The 20,506-nt window shown below is 43.9% G+C and overlaps 1 protein-coding gene across 1 annotated transcript in view; it reads right to left on the reverse strand.

Annotated features, from left to right (window-relative positions):
• Positions 1-2,192: 2,192 nt before the first annotated feature.
• The window catches only part of Cttnbp2nl (CTTNBP2 N-terminal like), a 50,079-nt gene continuing 31,765 nt past the window's right edge, over positions 2,193-20,506 (reverse strand). Inside the window, exons 4-6 of the mRNA XM_034500550.3 lie at positions 12,731-12,961; positions 8,518-8,625; positions 2,193-6,475 (exon numbers count right to left, since the gene is read on the reverse strand). Coding sequence (XP_034356441.1) covers positions 4,997-6,475; positions 8,518-8,625; positions 12,731-12,961 — 1,818 coding nt within the window. The 3' untranslated portion in view covers positions 2,193-4,996. The remainder of the gene's footprint in view (positions 6,476-8,517; positions 8,626-12,730; positions 12,962-20,506) is intronic.

The following is a 20,506-nucleotide window of genomic DNA, read 5'->3' on the forward strand; positions in this document are numbered from 1 at the left end:
AGTTTTAGATAAACCTCTTCTCCCTGCCCATGGTCCTGCACTTGGTCATTGTATTTGGGGCACTTGAATTTTTCAGCAACAGGTGTGTAATCCTGGTTGTCACTTAACCTGGAGTTTTTGTACAGATGTCTTGTCCCCAATCACCTTTATCAGTTCACTAGAGATAACAGGCCACAGGAGGACAGTATCATAGTGTTCATGTCAAACCATTACCATGGGGCTTGGTACCCACAGGCACTTCTCCCAATGTAACTGACATTCTGGCAAGAGTTCCAGAAGCTAAGAAATCTCCTTACACAATGAGCAAGGAAATCACAAAAGAACAAGGGAGGGATATGAAGCATTACTTACCAAAACGTAGTCCTCATACCTCACCAGCCATCATTTTTAGCAGGCTTCCCAGGTTATACACAAGCACAGTAAGTTTGAGGAGCCCCAACCCAGTTTCTTCCTTCTAGTAATGATGTGTCCATTGATAGGCAAACAGATAGATGGACTCTCAAATAGTTTAAATATTAGTTGAAATTTAAAAACTACTCCCATGGAATACTGCTCATTGCCTGCCCGATTCAGTTTTGAAAGCGTGTCTCATCCCACCCTAGAGCTGTGGATGGTACCCAGGCTTAGCACTGTGCCAGGCAAGCATGTCACCAGAGAGCCAGCCCTAGCTCCACATCCCCGCATCCACAGCCAGCACTTCAAGACACGAGAAGTTGTTTCAAGGGCTACTTAGGCGTTAGAAAAACTCTAAATTCTCTCCCTCCATCCCTCTCTCACAGACCCACCACACACAGAGAAAGAGAGAGACAGAGAGAGACACAGAGACAGAGACACAGACACACAGAGAGAGGGCATGAGGGAGAGCTTGCAGCAGTTGCCAGAGGCTGTCATGGGAAACTGGATATAGCTAGTGTTTGTTGAATGGATCATTAATGAGCTTACTTAAGATCCCTAAACATCCACACTGTTTGAATATCTTTTGTACATCAAAGGGGTTTCAAGTATTTTCGTCTGGCTACAACTTAAATTGCAAACACAGAGTAGCAGTGAAGGCATGGACTAGTAAACTTTAAGGGAAGCATTAGTCATTTGGGAAATGAAAGGGCAAGGCAAGATCAGGCATTAAAGCTGGAACCCGTGAGTCACTGGTGGCTTCTGGTCTGGTTCCAGGGAAACATCAACCGACTTTCGCATATAGGCACATCTACTTTTCTGAAACTACAACATAGAGCTTTTCTAAGCTTTTTCAAAAGGCCTAGAACCCCCAAAGGGTTGTAAAGTTCTTAGTAATTGGTCCAACAAGATATGCCCATGGTACATCAGAGGCAAAAATGTTATAGTGGTAACTACTGCTTTCTGATTGGATTTAGTCTTTGCAGGAGAAAACTCCATGCAATGTACTGTAAATCTGGCCAAGAACACATGGCTGGGGAACTCACAGGCCCTAGGGGTGATCTGCTAAGAGGATAGAGTGCCGACATGCTGTATGTATCCTTATACATATAGAGTAATGCAGCTTCCGGCCCTTCTCAGAGAAGCTTCTTCGTGTGTGTGTGTGTGTGTGTGTGTGTGTGTGTGTGTGTCAATGGTTACCACAGGAGCTGACAACTGGTCAAAGGGCGGCGAATGCATCCAAGCAGAGTACTCAGTGGTAAGTGGGACATCTGCATTGCCCTTCTCCCAAGGCTCAGGGGACCATAAAGAGGAGGAAAGATCTATGAACCAGAGGTTAGGAAGGATGGGGCAGGACTGTCATCTGAACCAATGTACTCATGAACTCACAGAAGCTGTGGCTGCCTGCACAAGATCAAGCCAGCCTCCCAAGTTCCCGCTTCCCAAGTTCTGAGTGTTAATGGCAGTGGATGGCTACTAGAGAGGAAGTGAGTTTTCCTTAGGGGTGTGGCCTCTGGCAGGTAGACCATGCTCCAGTGGATGTCCCTATATCTACATGCATGTGTGAGATTCCCAGTGAGTAAAAATACATTACAAGTTATTAACGACTAGATTACTGGAACCCCTACCCCAAGCTCTGTGCGTCACAAGGAAGCCCATGTCTTAATTTTTTGGAAGTTCTAACCTGGATGAGTTTTTCAAGTTCAAGTTTTTCAAAAACTCGATCACACACTCCCCTTTCTGATAAAACAAGCCCGAGCGGTACGTTCTTTCATAGACAAGACTTTTCCCCCAGACAGTTACGATTTAACTTGTTTTAATGTAGTCTGCTATAAAAATGAAGCCTTCTGCACGGTGCACTTGGCCTTACAGCTGTTAATGACTAGTTAATGTTGTGTTACACGGAGCACATCATTAGATTCTGCTGACCAGGAACAGTTTCTCTGACATGGTTAACACCCAAATTGTGAATCATGGAACTTCTACTTAGTATACACACTCACAATCTACTGCAAACTGAAATACTAATCTATAACACCTAGCTGAATTATTGGATCCATTTCAGGATTGTGCTTATTATCTCAGAAGATAGGAACTAGCAAAAATACACATTTCTTTTGCATATCCCCACCCCTGTATTATATTGTAAAAGAAATATTGTTCAGTGCACCCCTAAGAAATAAACTTCCTTATAGCATTCCTTTTTCTCAATCTCTCTCTCTCTCTACACATATATATGTATCTCCAAAGAGAGGAAGAGCACAATGCAACTTTGAAGATTACCATTTAAAGCAAGAGAGGTAAGAACACTCAGGCACTGCAGTCTTTCCTGATGAGAAGCTTCAACTTCTGATCATCACTGGTCCATTTTGGCTCCACAATAGGAATAAATTCAATGCAGGACTGCTCTGGACAGTTTCACATGTCTTCATCATTTCAGCAGCCACACTTTCATGTGCCATGTATTTACCTTAATCACTTAAACTGTAAGCTATAGAGTCAACAGTGTCCTCTGTTGTTGACTTGCCCACTGAGATTTTAATCACCCACCTCCTGCCTACTGACTCAATGGGTTAATAAAAATATAACTAAAAGTTATTAACAACTAAATTATTAGGGAGACTTTTTGTTTTCAGCTCTGTGGTTCAAGAAGAAAAGAAAATCAAAGTTATCTAACCTTGTGAGTTATCTAACCTGGATGGGTCCACTGAATCCTTTGGTTTTTCAAATACATGGTCACCCATTCTCCTTCCCAATAAAAGGTTACAGTAGGCCAGGGGCTTCTGGGTAGCTGCTGGCCAGAACAATGTATGTAGAGACACCAAGGCCTTCCTTTCTCCCACTTTGGATATAAAACTGTAACCAGTGTCCTGAGCTGGTCTGTTGGGAGTTCTGCTTGGCAAGAGCAAGAGTGTTCTGTTCTATGGAATAGTTATCAGATGTAGTTGATACAGTGGAGGAGCCTGGAGGTTTCTGTCTATACAAACTCACTACTCGGGAAACAGCACAAGTACTAGGAAGAGAGAGGCTGTAACTTGGTAGCTTGCAAGCTAAAGTCAGCTGCAGCCATGTTTGTCTAAGCACCAGCGCTTAAAAACATTTGAAATCAGTTCCTGGTTTTTAAAAACCGGAAATGTTTTGAATGAGAATCTTCTTGTGGGAATCTCAATTCCATGAAAGTTTAGAGAACCGGTAACCTTGATCAGCAATTTTTGCATGGCAGCAGCTGGGGCTCAAAGGGGTGGCCCTATATCACTGGGCCACGATGCTGTGGCTTGCTACAGCCCCCTCTACTCTGAGTGGACAGCACTTGAGGGACTGTGCTGTCTCACTCACTCACTTGGCTGAGTTCTGTGGCACTAGGGCTATTTTATGTGCTTTCCTATGACGCTGACAATGTGAGCTTCATTTGGAATTGTCCACTTCGTTGTCAAATGGATTCCTCTGTTGACTGACTGGCTCCAAGCCACATCTAACTGCTTCAGTAGGTAATCTTAACATGCGACTCTACTTGCCTTTTATGCTATACTGCAAACTCCAGGGATACAATCACACTAATATTTATGTGCTTGAGTGTGAGAATGCCAAACATGTAAAAGGGGCATGTTATCTACAGATATCGGTATACTTCCATTTGGGCAAAGTTAATTTGGTTCCACAAACAGACGTGCTGGCAGCATGGAGAGTAAATGTAACAATTTGGTAAAATCTGTATAATTCTGACTTACAATATTACAAAGAGTGACTTTTAAGTTATTGCTTTTTGATCACAGAATAAAGAGTTCATTATGTCATTTCCTATTCAAGTCAAAGCGACCAGAATCAGAAGTTCCCACGGCTGATGCCTGAGAACAGTTTTGAATGGAGATGTGATTTCACTGTTCAAGAACTGATGCAGGAAACTGAGAATGACTTAATTTTTCAAAAGCACAAGAAAATCAGCACCCCAACTGCTAAGTGCTCTGGAGGGGTTCTCAAGGGCTTTACAGAGCTCAGCCTGACAGAGTTCACACCCTTCAGAAGGATTTCCACTCTACTTGTGCAAACCTCGCTTCAGAACACAAAGCTGGCATTCAACAGTCAGAGAGGATTAAAAGCAGTGTTGGTTTTTGACATTCAGATTCACAGAGGATCTCATTTTCTGCAAGAAATGCTCTGTCTTTTGTTTCTGCCACAGAATCACATTCACGTGGCAGTTGATTTCAGGCACTTTTAAAACATGTTCATCTGGAATAAAAATCTGCATGAACTGCTTCTGCATAATTTGAAATGAGTGCTGAGTAATTCTAGCTCCAAAATTGACAGCAGACCACCGCCTGGTCCTCAGTAAGCGCTCCCATCGAAGCGTGCTGGTGACTGCTGGGCTTGAGACGTGCTATGTCTATGAGGTCCCCTTCTAGCTTAGTACAAAGAGGTGAGTCATAAAAATCCAAAGTACACAATTTCTACTTAAAAAAATACAAAAAGGTAAATACACTGAATGTATTATACAGATGGCTGTAGCTAATATCAAATAAATAACATGATCTGACTCCAGGGTTTAACTCTGAACTCTTAGACAAAGTCTGATGGAATGTCAAATGTGGTGACTCACTCCTAGGGACTAGCTGCTTGTAGGCAAAAGTATCTCAACATCTTTGCCATTGGCCACCACGGCACTGGGAGAGCAGTTGCTGGCCAGGTCTTCTGTGGTGGTCAAGGAGGAAGCTTGGGAATGAGTCTTGGTCACTGAAGTGGTGGCAGATTGCGCAGGGGTGAGGCCAGGTTTTTTGGGTGGGATTGGTGGAGGGTTTCCTCTCTCAGCTCTGGGGATGGTTGGGGACTTGATTCCTGGAGAGAGTGGGCTCAGAGGGCTGGACACTTTCCCTGGAGTAGGTGAATGGCTGGTGTCACCTCTTGGGTTGGCAGTGCTAGCCAGATTTCGGTAGTCTGTCCCAAAGGGAGAACTGTTGGGAGAGACTGGCTTAATTGGCCCTTGGTTGGTGAATCTGGAGAGCACCTGAGTGACTGTGTTTCGGGCCAGCTGCTTGGCAGCAGAGTTGTCTAACAGGGTAGGGGACAAGTCCCTGGATGGAGGGCTCTGGAGACCGCTGGCCTGCTGATCCTGATCTGCCTGGGACTGGAATTTGTGCCGAGCTGCATGGAAACGCTGGTTGATCCCTACTTGGTAGGAAGACTGGTAGCCCGGGCTGCTGACTGATGACCCCAAGAGACGCTTAGTTAGAACTGGTGAAGAGCAAGGAGATGATGTCAGAGAGGAAGAGGCGGTGCTGCTGGGAGACAGTGAGCTGCCACTAGAAGGGAGGTGACTGGGCATTGTGACTGGAGTCTCAGTTCCTACAGGACACCCACCATTCTCCATTGGTTTCTCCTGGGCCGATACTGCAGATTTCTCCCGAGGAGGCCCTTGGTTTTCTGTGCTGCCATCTGAAGTCAATTCCTTGGTAGTCTGTATCTCTGGGTCACAGTGGCCATTAGCTTTTGCATAGGAGTAAGTAGCAGTGGTGGGACCTGGGAGACCAGCATCTGTCAGCTTGGTCACGATGCTCCCATGGCTTCTTTCTGTCTGAACACTCTCTGTTTGGCAAAACACAGACACTCGCATGGGAAGCTCTGTGGCTGTGCCTCTGGACGTGGTCACTGGCTCCCGGCCCTGCTCACTGGTGCGGCTGTGCTGCTGTGCTGCCTCTAGGTCTTTCACAAGCTTCCGCAAGCTCTCCATCTCCTCCTTCAGGGCCCGGGTCCGGTTCTCCTCTCGGTTCAGTTTGGCTCTTAGCTGCTCCCTTTCGATATCAAACTCAGACAACTGCTTCTCCACCTGGGCCTCTGTCTGCAGGCCTCGCTTCCTCTCAGCTGCCAACTCCTCCTCCAGTCTGCTCGCTCGGCTCTTCTCCTTCTCCAGTTTCAGGCTCAGCTCTCCAGCCTTCTGCCCTTCCTCGGCTGCCTTGCTGGTGGCCTTCTTGCACTCAAGCACCAGCATGGACGAGAGCTGCTTGTGGCGGGAGCGCTCCTCTTCCAGCTGACTGGACAGCTTCTTTTGTTCTTTTTCAAACTTTTTCACTTGGGACTTTTCAAATTCCAGCTAGGAAAAAAAAAATGCCACCACACATCTTGATTAGAGAAGGAAGACAAAAGATGTACAGACAACTACGATCATGCAGAGCGGCTTCACTGGCTGCTCTCTGGTGCACAGCATTGTCTGTACACCATAGTGCTAAGGTTAATTAGTATTTCTGAACACCCCACATAGAACCCCCACACACTATGATTTAATTCTTTCTTGATGACTTGGGAGGCGTTTGAGTTCCGAACTGCCTCAGGGAGAACAGTGGGAGTACGATGCACCGTTGTGTTTTAGGTATGCAGAGAGGCCATAGAATCAGCCAAAACAGATAACAGAATGCCATGTAAGCTGGGTCTAGCCACGGATGCTGTTGAAAATCAAACTTAAAGCTGCAGCAATCGCTTTGTCTGACCGTAAAGGAAAGGAACAAACATAAATGGCTGCACTGAAGTCCCATTCTTGTTGTTTTCATTAGACAAAGTCTCTCTCTGAGACTCGCTTTGAACTTGAAATCCTCCTTCCTACTGGTAGAATGAGAGGCATGAACCACCATCCTTGGATCTACACAAATGTAGTTTGTTTTATTGTCTAACATTATCATACAGACTCTGAATGAGAGAAAACAACGTGAGTGAACCCTTCTAATCAGGAATTTCCAATTCGAGACACATTGATAAATGGGAAAACCAGTTCAGCGAGCCATGATCATATTTCTTTTTTTTGGGGGTGGGGGGGGGGAGAGGGGGGTTTCGAGACAGGGTTTCTCTGTGTAGCTCTGGCTGTCTTGGAACTCACTCTGTAGACCAGGCTGTCATTGAACTCAGAAATCCGCCTGCCTCTGCCTCCCAAGTGCTGGGATTAAAGGCCTTTGCCACCGCTGCCTGGCTCCATGATCATATTTTAAAAAAAACAAACAAAACAAAACAAAACAAAAAAAAAATAAAAACAAAACAAGAATGTGAGTTCAAGGCTACCCTGGTCTACAGTGAGCATGACAACACCACTGTATAGTACAAAAATAAACAAATGGTTGGTTCACGTCCTGTAATCTTTGTGTTGTGGAAATTATTTAATCCCAAACTGGGGTTTCTACCCTGCCTTTATCATTTAGCTCCCAGATAAAAGACACACACAATCTTTATATTTACAATAAGCCTTAACCAGCACAAAAGCTGGGCAGACGTCTACCCTCTATGCTATTAGAGTCTACTTTCCTATTGGTAACTCCAACTCATTACTTACTATGTTTCATCCATGCTGCTCTTAACTCCAATTGGCCAGCCCTCAGGGCCACGTTTTCATGGCTCACCTAACCCATGGTGGCTCCTCCTCCATCCTTTTCACCTTCTTCTCTTTCTTGTGGTTCTCCTCCCTCCCCCAAGCCAGGGAACCCTAAACTCTGCCTATATCTGGTCTGCCCAGCTATTGGCTGTCAGCATCTTTATTCACCAATCAAAAATAACTTGGGGGCAAGATCACACAGTGTCACTTGGGTCTACATGTAAGACTGTCTCATCTCTGGGACAACCAGATCTTGGGGGCCCAATATTAACATTAAAATACAAGCAAGACAAAACCTCAACACTTTGCTTAGGGCATACTGGTTTGTGACATGTTGTTACTGTAGGTCATGCAACAACAACAACAACAACAACAACAAAAGCCTAAAAATCAGAGACCTCTAAAGGATGTGCTTTGAATGACAGTTGTTTTATTTTTAAAATTCTGTGTTCTTGTGTGTGGGTGTGGGCTATGTGTATGTGAGTGCAGGTGTTGCTGTAGACAGGAGGAGGGCATTACAAGTGTGAGACACCTGGTGTGGATGTGAGGAACCAAACGTGGGCCCTCTGGAGAGCAGTGCTTGCTCTCAACCACTGGACCATTTCTCCAACCCCAAGTTATCTATTTTTTTTTTTTAAAAGACGTTTTGGAAACAGATATGTTAAACATGGGACATTCTCTCTCCTTTGTAAAGACTGATAATGTAATTCTGCACACTGAAATAAACCTAAGAAGTGTCGTTCTAGGCAATGTCAGTACAGTCCTTCTTCCTGAGTTACCTGCTGTGTCAGTCTCTCCCTCTCCTTCTCCAGCATGTAGGTGACATCATCTCCTTCAGCAGTGTCCTGTGCATGCCTCTGTCTTTCTTCTTCAAGGTCGAGGATTACCTGTAAAGGATTTTAAAGCATTAACTTCAATATATCAACTCAACACTTACACCACTCAACACTTGAGGGTTATAGATTAAATAAGCAAACAAATGAAATCCAGACAGGGCTCTCCGGGCACATGCCGTCTAGCAGGGTGAAAGACATGCAAACTATGTGCTAGAAAACAAGATATTTACTTTGTTGAAGTATGTGCAGAAGAATGCAAACAGAGACAAGAGAGAAACTAATTAGCTGTGGGGGTTGGGAAGGTTTGAGAACCAGCAGAATTCTGGAAAATCACATGCAGTTTGGTACAACTAGGGACCTGCTGGGGTGAGCGATGTGGGGGTGGGCGGCACCACACAAAGCTGGGGTGTTCCCCTCAATGCAGGCACAGGAGACACCAAAGCTTGAGCTTGAAACTAAAGCTCAAACCAAACAGAACACCCATTGCCTTGCTTAACTGACAACACACATTTGTTCACCCAGATCAACTGGGAAAGACTCCTATTTCATCCTGTGTGCAGAAGGCTCAGTTATCAGGATCCTACTTGGTGATTTTTCACAAGAATTTAATGACTTGCCCATTTATCCACTTATCTTGGTGCTGAAGGAGCTCAACCAGTTTCCAGAAAAATACAGGTAGATATGGACATTTCCCTTGTAGTTATGCCTAAACCACACAGCATCTAACATGCGAATGTATCATTTGGTAGCTCCTGTTTCAGAGGTGGCTCAGCCCAGACCTCCAGGGCAGTCAGTTACCTCGGTGGCCAACTCTCAGGATGTTATCTCATACAATTTTAGGAATGAAGAAAGAACACTTTCTATAACACGGAACACCACATTTAAGTTTAAAATAAAAACAAACAAACAAACAAACATGGTGACAAATGCCTCTCCTCTAAGTATTCAGAAAGCAGAGGGAGGAGGATTTCCATGACTGTGCAGATTGCCTTATCTACACAATGAGTTCGAAGCCAGCCAGAGCTATACAGATACAGGGAGATCTAGTCTCAAAAAAATAAATAAATAAATAAATAAATAAAAATAAATATAAATAAAACTAAAATTAAGATGTATTAGTGTACTTCCTGTTGAGCTAAAAAATCTAGTTTTTAAATTTAATAGAAAGACTTTGGGTTAAGTGTATTGTCTAGTTTGAGTGCCCTTTAAAATTATAAAAAGGAATAAAAATACTATAGAGTCTCAGAGATGAGAGACTTTAGTAGGGGAGAAAGTTTTTTGTTTTATTTAATTTATGTATGTGAAATACTGTTGCTGTCATCAGACACACCAGAAGTGGGCATCAGACTCCATTACAGATGGTTGTGAGCCACCATGTGGTTGCTGGGAATTAAACTGAGGAGCTCTGAAAGAGCAGTCAGTGCCCTTAACTGCTGAGCCATCTCTCCAGCCCTGGGGAGACAGTTTTTAAAAAAAGATTTATTGTATTTATTCATGCATGAGAGTGTGTGTGCACCACCTAAGCTAGCCTGCCCATGGAGGCCATGAGGTACTGGATTCTCCGAGCTGCAGTTCCAGGTGGCTGTGAGCTGCCTGATGTGGGTGTGTCAGCACCTGAAGGAGGGTCTTTAGGAACAGCAATTAGTGTTCTTCACTGCTAAGCCATCTCTCCAGGCCTCAGACAGGAAGTTTTAAGAACATTCTGACACCAGGCAGTGGTGCCTTTAATCCCAGCACTTGGGAGGCAGAGGCAGGCAGATTTCTAAATTCGAGGCTAGCCTGGTCTATAGAGTGAGTTCCAGGACAGCCAGGGCTACACAGAGAAACCCTGTCTCAAAAAACAAAACAAAACAAAACAAAACAACATTCTGAAATGGAAAACAAGCTTGGGGAGAGGCAGTGCTTCAGTAACAGGGAGTGAGCCATCTCACCCTGCAGGCTCCCAAAGAGAAGGAACCCTGGAAGTAGCAGGTGTTTCAGGGCATCTGGATTTTCAAAAGATTAGATAAAGACTCTTCCTTAAACTGGGTATGGAAGCAGCATCTGCAATCCCAGTGCTTGAGAGGTGAAGTCAAAAGGTCATCTTCAGCTACCCAGTGAGTTAAAGCCTGGGAAGGGTGGATGCGGTGGTGTGTGTGTGTGTGTGTGTGACACAAATCTGTGTTCAAAACAACAAAGATAAAGCTACCTTTGAGTGCTGGGGGCACTGGGGAAGGAAGAAGATGCGCCTGAGGAACTCTCTTCCAGATGGTCTGCTGTTCAGATCCTAATCTCTCTGAGAGGACGAGGGTACAGTTAATAGCCTCAGCACAGCAAAGGGTAGACATAGGGAGCCTTCAGCAAACCTACTCTACACACAGACCTCTAAGTACTGACTGATTACTGGCAACTGTAGTGCCGAGCTTGGGCAAAACACCCAAGAGCAGCTAGGTACTTTGTTGGACGTGGTAATGCTCATCTTCCCATGTAGCAAAGGTCATCCTTGGTGACACAGCAAGAAACTAAAGTCACCCTGGGCTACAAGAGACTCTGTCACAAGAAACCAATCAACGAAACAAAACAGGTAAATTACTTAATTTCAAAAATTTAATGCTACTTAAAACAAATTAAAACAGAGCATATTAAGGAATTTTCAGTAATTTTTAACTTTCTCCTCTCTCCAGTCACCTAGGTCTGTAAACTATACTCCACCTTCCATGACATCTATGCTATTCAGCACAACTCAATTACTTCCTGTATGAACTGCAAATAAGACTGCACACCATAAAGGAGCCTCTAGATGACACACTTGGTCAGACACGCTGCCACAGATGTTCTAGATGACACACTTGGTTAGACACGCTGCCACAGATGTTCTAGATGACACACTTGGTCAGACACGCTGCCATGGATGTTCTAGATGACACACTTGGTTAGACAGGCTGCCACAGATGTTCTAGATGACACACTCGGTTAGACATGCTGCCACAGATGTTCTAGATAATACATTCTGGACTAGACACATTGCCACAAAAGACACTTTCAGGCAGATTAGTATCTGAACAGCAGATGATCTGGAAGAGAGTTCTTTTAGGCCATAGGCAACTTTTGGAATTTGACTAAAAGTATAAAAAATATACTTTCCACAAAAATGCATACACTTCTGATATTTCATATATTTCAGGGGCCTTGTGGGTTATGTGACTTATTCATGCTTAAGTACTTATCCTCTGAACTCAGTGAAGAGAAACAAAGGCTGACAGGCAAGAAGACCCAGCTCAGGGGCAACGTACCAGATGTGACTTTAGCAGAGAGCTCCCGTGGAGATAACCATGAGAACAAACTAAGGCCTACTAAGTTTGCTGACTAATTTCCTTGACTAAAATGTCTCCTACAAGCCACTGTCGGTGCCTATCTTGTAGGTCCAAATCTAAATAGCTCGCTTTTAAAATGCAGATTCTTGCCAAACCTCGACTGTAGGCAAGAACAAGCTGGAGAAAGAATGCACACACTGGAATTCTCAAACATGAAACTGCAGGGAGCACAGTTCTGCCCTCCTACCTAGGAGCTATCAGCACCAGAGTGCCTGCCCAGGAACTCCCAATCCAGTAAAGAAAAGACTAGAAAGCAAGTCATCCCAGAAGCGGTTTGTAGCCTTACACCTTGTAATGAACGGAGAAACCAGAATGAATGGAAATAATCTCCACGCTTGCATGGTTGGTATCAGGTAGATTTATATTCATTCTCATTCTCATTCATTCTCTCTCTCTCTCTCTCTCTCTCTCTCTCTCTCTCTCTCTCTTTCTCTCTCTCTCTCTCTCTCTCCTAAGTACCTGTTAATCTTTTTATCACTTAAATAAGCAGAGAACACTCTGTTCAGCTACAAGCTTGGTTAAACACCAGCTTGCTGCTAAAGTTTGGAAGACTGAGATTTGAAAAGGAAAAAAAAAAAAAGCACCAAATATTCTGGAGTGACACATCACAAATGAATGCTGTCTTTAGTAATGTCTGGACCTGTGCAATGACCCGTTTCCCTTTGTGCCCTGACTCTTGTGCAACTGAAGAGTTTTCTGATACCCATGAGCTCCCCAGCCCCCTCCAAGGCTCGTGAACACTGGTGGCTGACCGGAGTCCTCTGGGGATTTCCGAAGCATAGCCTGCCTATGGGCAAGCCTACCTTGCGGTGCCTGCTCTCGGCAGCAGCCAGCTGGGACAGCATGCGCTCCTGCATGTTCTTGCACTGCTTCATCACCGCCTTGAGGATGGAGAGGGGGTTTGTGCACACTGGCTGCTTCTCACTATCATTTTTCTCCTTCAGTGTTTCAAAATCTCTCTGAAGAGCCATTAGAGGGTCACTAATGTTGTATTTTCCATAGCGTTCTTCAATGAAAGTATCTCTGTGTTGGGCCTGAGAATAAGAAAAACAAATGAACAAACAAACCAAAAAAAAACAAAACAAAACAAAACTATTAAAGAGAGGAATGTGCTGCAATACCAAAGGTGGTAGCATTGGTGTAAACCTGACTACACATCAGGCGACATCAGGAGGTAGCACTGTCTAGTAATACAAACACAGACCCAATATTCATTATCCAGAGCAGGTATGGCCATATTAACTTAGGTGATTTTATAGACTTATAAAGTAATAATAATCACCTCCACCTTGCAGATGAGAAAACCATTAGAAAGAGGCTAGTTACCCAGCTAGCCGACCGTCAGAACAGGTACTTAAACCCAGCTAGCATGGCTCTGGAAGCCCCAAGTTCTGAAGCAGCAAACCCACTGCCTCCACAAGTCTGTCTGTGTAACCCTCACATTTATCTTGTCTTTCTTTTGTATGCCATTTGCATTCCTAAAGTGTTAAGCATGATGACTTTATCAGTTTATATACTTAGACGTGATCAAGGTGCCAGAAGGTATGCAAGAGATGCAAGTGGACAGAGAAGAATTCAGGACTCCTTGATCTGTACAGAGAGAACTTGCTTTCACTGTTGATGGGTCAAGAGGGTGTAGGTACATATAACGACAGCCATACACAAAAATCCCTTCTACCTCTGCCAAATTCCATCCTCTTTTGAATCTCTGATTTCCCTCTACATTCCTTAGTCTTTTCTGTTCTCCCTGGCAATAGGTATCTAAGGATCAACAAATGTTTGGGAAGATACTCTAGTTTCCTTGTCTTACCTCTGCTCAGGAAAGCTTTAGGTATTACATGGTATGAGCAACAAGTACCTCAGGTATGTAAACAGAGTGGCACCAGCAGTTTCTACACAGGCTGGGCATAGGGGCGTATGCTTTTGTGCCCCAGCACTCAGGAGGCTGGTGGATCTCTGTGAGCCTGAGACAAGCCTGAGCAACATTCTGAGACCCTATCTCAAAACAACTAACAAACAAAAGTGACAACAACCAAACTATGAAGAAAACCCCAACATTGGTCATGGTGGCACAAGCCCACAAGTCCTGCAAGAGAGGCTGAGATGAGGAAATCCTAAATGGAGGTCAGTCTGGGCTATCCAGTGAGACCCTGCCTCAAAACAAACATGCTTCTATTTGATTTCTGGTTTGATCTATAGCCATCCTATCAGACACAGACATTGAAAGTGCAAATATTCTTCTTTCTTTTTAAAAATCCCTGTGTGTACTGGAGTATGGAGGAGGCCCTGGCCTTGGACTCTGGCTGGACTGACAGGCATGAGCCACCACACTTGACCTCTTTCCTCATCTTTATTCTTTCTCTTTCCTGGAGTCTTCTATAGCTCCTGCCCTTCTTATAAAACCAAGTTTGCATCATTAGTGTAAAAAATGACTGCTACTGTCACCAAGATTAATTTTGTAGCTCAAAAGAAAGAGTAAGCTGGAGTCTTTTTAACTTTTACGTTAATGACTTTTTCTTTTTAAAATGCTGTGGAGAGTTGGGATGGGAGAGCAGAAGCTGGGACGTCGACTCTGGTCATGGAACAACTGGTGATGCGGATGTTAGTTCTGCCAAGAAGCTGCCTGTCGGGTTTGACCGTAGAGTTAACTAATCCTAAAACTCGACTTTAAAAACCCACATGGTGATTATCCTGTGTGATCAGTAAGCATCAGAGTCGCAAGCAATAGTAGCTTCTTTGCTGAGGCCTCAGCCTGAGAACAGTTGTTAGGCTGTCTGTTTTCTCTGATACTTTAGAGTGATTACACTCCACAGTCACCTGCACGGTTAATTACAATCCACACCAACACACAGCTTCACCTGCAGATGAAAGGGTGCTGTGGACGGAAAGGCTCTGGTCACACAGCAATTCAACCACAGGGCCAAACACAGAAAAGGTCAGCTCAAGGCTGTATTTATAATACCAAACACAGGGCCGGGCGGTGGTGGCGCACCCCTTTAATCCCAGCACTTGGGAGGCAGAGACACGCGGATTTCTGAGTTCGAGGCCAGCCTGGTCTACAGAGTGAGTTCCAGGACAGCCAGGACTACACAGAGAAACCTTGTCTCGAAAAACCAAAAACAAACAAACAAACAAAAAAACCCAAACAAACAAACAAAAAAACCCAAACACTAAGAAACGAGAGAAATTATTTTTTTCAACCAATTCATGGGTTATATGTTTAACTGTAAATAGCAGTAATAAGCAAAACTAAAATGCTAAAATTTAATAAAAATAACTTTTATGGGGGTATGTGCAAACAGCAACTTTAGCAGTTTAAATAATACTTATTTTATCTTATGTGGTATCTAATGGTCAGGAATCTAGGATGAGGGGTTAGCTGGATAGTTCTTGATTGGTATCTCATGAGGTTCTAGTCACCATGGCTTAAGTGCTGGCTTCCCACAATGTAGAGTGTTTAGCTTATCAAGACCAGGTGTGCAGCCCAACCTTGGAACATTCCAGATGGGATCACACAGGGTATGAGTTTCAGGAGGCAGCTCACTGAGGTTGGGCACAGCCAAGAAATGAGATATGCTACCACTAACATTATATTACAGGGTAAAATATTATTAATATTTTAATTATTTGTAGCTATTAAAAATGCCCATGAGGGGCCAGGCGTTATCTTCAGTTTTTGCTTTCGACAAATTAATAAAGCTAAAACCAATCAATTTCCTATTTCAGCATTTTTGCTTCAGTGTCAATATGAACTTCAGCAGAACAGAAATTCCCTACATTGTCAGAAAACATGTTAGTCTTTAATTTAGGAGAAAAGGAAAATACTGGCTTGCTAGACAGACTGACAACAGAGGCACTATCAACAGCCAGATCACTAGCCACCTATTACTCCTTCATTTTCACTTCAGTCTGGAGGAAACACATCACTAGAGAAAGCTTAAAATAACATCACAGACTAGCCTTGGAGCCACCATGCTCAGTCTCCAAAGCCGCAGCTGTGCTATCACTGCCTTCAAAAAGAAAGAGCCAGGCACTCAGACTATGGCAGGAGAACTGAGAGTTTCAAACCAGCCCGAGTCCCGAGTCACATAGAAAGATTTTGTTTCAAGTAGACCCCCCCCCCCCGCCTCCCCGCCAAATAAAGAGGTTTCCTTTCTGCCTTCCTAGTGTAATGTGTGTAAAGACACAGGAGTGTGCATATTCCACTCTCAGGAGGATATCAGCCACTATATTCTTTAGATGAGAAGTAGTTCTGAATCTAAAGGTAAAGAATTAGTCTAGGATGGCTCAGTTGGTAGAGTGCTTGCCTAGCATGCATGGAGCCCTGGGTTTCTTCCACACATAGCATAAAACTGGGTGTGGTGATGCATGTCTGCATACTTGTGAGGTGAAGGTGGTGGGTCAGAAGTTCAAGGTCATGTCCAGCTAAATGTTAAGTCTGGGGCCACCCTGGGCTATATGAGACCCTGTCTTAAAGCAAAGCAAAACAAAACAAACTACTAACTCAGGACACAAGATGGCTTAGCTGGTAAAGGTACCTGTTGCCAAGCTTAATGACCTCAATCTGATCTTCCAGACCTGTACTGTGGGAGAGCCAACTCTGTAAGTTATCCTCTAACTTATACAAGAGCGGGGAAGCATGTGTCACCACTCCCACCCCCCAAGTAAAAAAAGTATTTCAACTGCCTTTGAAGTAGGACGAACTTCAAACACTCCCTTCAAAGGAATCTTCAGGCACAAATATTTAGAAAGGCAATTATTTATATAAGATTACACAATTATTATTATTTGACAAAAGTGTCCTAAATTCTATTCAGGACTGAGAGTGAATTTAATCCAAGGAGTGGTATCAGCACCACTGAAGACCCCCCCAAACTCGGGAGACCCTTACTCAAGTCTCGGGAAGTCTCGACCACTCACAAACTCCACGACACCATACCTGGATGCAATCAGCAGAGGTTTATTAGGGAAGAGAGCTGGCAGCCATCGGTCAAACTGCACACTCTCGCAGGAGTCGAGTTTGACAAAAGGCCAGCATGCTGAGGTGCCTTTTTTATAGCACATGGGGGGGGGGGAGGGGGAGAAGGAGGAATTTTCGTGCGGTTACACATGATTGGTTGTTTTACAAATTTTGAACATAAGCAGGCTGTAACACTGGGAAAACCTCAAGGGGGGTGGTAACCAAGAACAGTGGAAAGTTAGCTACTTCTTGGAACCACCCAGATGACTTACATCTTTCTCTGTGGTCAGGAATGTCTTCTTGCTTTGGGCCTTCCCAACCCTGAGGCTTGAGGAATGTTAATCCATCAAGTGTCCACTGATTCAGGGATAATGTCCTCTACCTGGGATATATCCCAGGGCAGTGAAGGCCTGAAATCTTACATTTAGTTCCACCTTCTGGAACTTGCATTCTTTTGCTCAGGTCTAGGGTAAAGAAACAGCCTGTATATATTTTATAAAATGGTCTTTATAATTTTTCACTCTATAATTCCAAAGTCTGTGACAGGTTATGATGAAACCAAAGGAATGTGGAGTATGTCTGTCCTTCTGTCGGATCCCTTCCCTCTAGGAATGAGGCTATGGGGGCTATGGTACTTTCTGGCCTGGATCCATATACTTACCTTTTTGATGTGGGGAAGAAAATGTGTATGGGAATTCAACAGAAAAGAAAGAATGGATAAAGGGCAAATAGTCCTGAACATAAATTAAGGATTTCAGTGTACACAACCCCCCCAAAATCCTTTACCTTTCCCAGTAGTTTTAGGTTCACAACAAAAGTGAGTTAGAAATTTCCTATACATTCCCATTGACACATGCCTAGGGCTCTTCTCTGACTACCACCTCCCATTAGAATGGGTCATGGAACCCAGGACCTCCTAGGGAAGCAGCCAGGCTACAACTTCAGTTCTTCATCTCCTTGCTAGGTGATCACACATCCCTTAAGTCACGAGGAAAGAAAGTTTAAAAACAGATGCTGACGCTGGGTGGTGGTTGTGCACTCATTTAATTCCAGCATTTGGGGGGCAGAAGGCTGGTGTAGAACTGAGATCCTCCTGCCTTGGTCTCCTGAGTGCTAGGAATACAGGAGTGCCCCACCAACCACTACCAGCACAACACCCCTCTTCAGTCAGATATCACTATCAAATTCATTTCTTTCAAAAGAGATTAAATGGTAGCATCTGACTTTCTCAAAGCCATGAAGCTGGTCCACAATGAGTAAGAAGAGGAAGAGGAAGCTGACGCTTGCTCTCAGAACTTAACAGGAATGAACTTCCCATTAGGCCCCAACTGGTGAGTAAGGGCAGCTACAAGTCCAGGCAGCTAGAAGTCTGCACAGCAGGGAGTAGCCCTGGGTTCTTCTCAGCTTCCTCCCTGCCTCAAAACCAGAAGAGAAGCGGCTGCAGAGCACTGTAAGGAGTGGGGTTATTCTGGGTTACCCCATAAGTGTGTTGTGTCCCCTTTGTCACAAAGCAAAATTTACTTTGTATTATGTCTCAACTATAAACGACACTGGAATCGAAGGAAGACTCTAAGAAGTCTGACTGCTGATTCTACTTTTCCATTTAAGGTAAAAGAAATATATAAATTCTAATATAAAAATGTATCAGTATTACCACTTATTTTAAACTAACAAATGATACAAAAGCCTATAAACTAGGAGAGATTTGGTTGGAGCTCAAATATACAATATACAAAAGAAAAAACAAAAAAAATCGCATAACCAAAGTATTCAGGAGTACACAAGCTTTGCATGCATTTATTTAGTACTTGGTTTGCTGTGTAGTGCATATGCTGTGATGTGGGTGGTGACAGAGGAAGGCGGACTTGAACACCTAAGACACAGTGCTCAGTCTTCAAGGAAGTGGAAAATCTGCTACATTTCAAGGACAAGCTCAACACCAGCAAGGGCTAGGAGGCCTCTGCTTGTTTAATGGTTTCTACACTGCATCATGCGTTTAGAGGAACACCGAGTAGAGTTTATTTGATTAGAATTTTCTAAGACACAGACTTGAAACTCCTGAGGAATAGGAAGGAAAGGCCAACCCTGGAAGTGGGTGGGTTCTGGCAGATAAATGGTACAATCAGTGACTTACTGAATCACAGGAAATAGGTTTGATGGTGGGGACGGTAGGGAGGCACTTGACCCCAAACCCCTGGAGTGCTATACAATGGGACTAACCCACAGGCTGGGCAGCAGTAATGAATTTAGGCTCTTTTACTCACTATACTGAAAAGCCCAGGGCTCAATGAGTATAGGTATTTGTAGCCAAGACTGACAATGACAACCTGGGTTTGATCCCTGGGACTAACTGACTCTCAAAAGTTGTCCTCTGACCTCTTCACACCGGTACCAGCCAAGCTGTGTGATTTAGTAGTCAGTTCAGACAAATTACAGTTAGAGCCAGCTGTGCTGGCATATACCTTTAATCCCAGCACTAGAGAGCCAGAGGCTCTCTGACACCTTTCTTCTAACCTCCACTGCTACTGCATGCATGTGGTGCACAGACATATGTGTAGGGAAAACACCCATATACATAACATAAAAATAATTTATTTTAATTAAAATTGTAATGAGTTCCATGCCAGCCAACAATACATACTAAGACCCTGCCTCAAAACAAACAAACAAACAAACAAACAAACAAATGACAGTCAGGACCCATTTGACAGTTGCACAGCTCCCATCATCCCTCTCAGAGTCACCCTAGAAGGGCTCCTCCTCAGTCACATCCAGTGAGCTCCTTTTCCAGGGCCACTGTTGACTTCGAGTGCCAAGTGTACTCTGCCACTGAGCAACAAACAGCCCCATGTGAGCCCCATCAGAAGGCAAGAATTTAAAAAATTACTTTTATTTTTATTATGTATATGTGTCTTTGTATGTATTCACAAGTGCATGTTCCGGGAGGCGTACAAAACCCTGGAACTGGAGTTGCAGGCAGTTGTGAGCTGCCTGATGTGGCTGTTGGGAATTGAACCCAGATCCTCTGAAGGCCAGCATGTGTACACTCTTAACTGCTAAGCTATTTCTCTAGCCTGAAGTTAGTTTCTGTTTTACATTTATTTGTGTGTATCTATACACATAAATTTAAAATAAATTTAATAAAACATTTAAAGTAGTGTTAATTTGGAAAATAGAGAAAAAAGATGATGATGAACATTTTCTAAAAGATACAAAAACAAAAAAAACCCCCAAAAAACCCAAAACAAGAAACCCCAAGACCTGAAAAATAAATCCCCAGTTGGGAGTGATGATGCAAACCCTTCAACCCAGTACTGGAGAGGCAGAAGCAGAAGGATCTCTGTGAGCTTAAGGATAGCCTGGTCTACAAAGAGGGTTCTAGGACAGATAGCCACAAAGTGAGAGCCCTGACCTACGTGTGTGTGTGTGTGTGTGTGTGTGTGTGTGTGTGTGTGTGTGTGTGTGAGAGAGAGAGAGAGAGAGAGAGAGAGAGAGAGAGAGAGAAGTTGCAATAAATACAAACCCCACAGAACTAGGGTAAGTAAATGCATTCTGAAAGTCAGTATCTGTAATTCAAACAGATGTGCATAAAAGCCCTCAGATGGACAATGTGGGAAAT

This window comes from Arvicanthis niloticus, chromosome 4 (assembly GCF_011762505.2).
Source record: "Arvicanthis niloticus isolate mArvNil1 chromosome 4, mArvNil1.pat.X, whole genome shotgun sequence".
NCBI lineage: Eukaryota > Metazoa > Chordata > Mammalia > Rodentia > Muridae > Arvicanthis > Arvicanthis niloticus.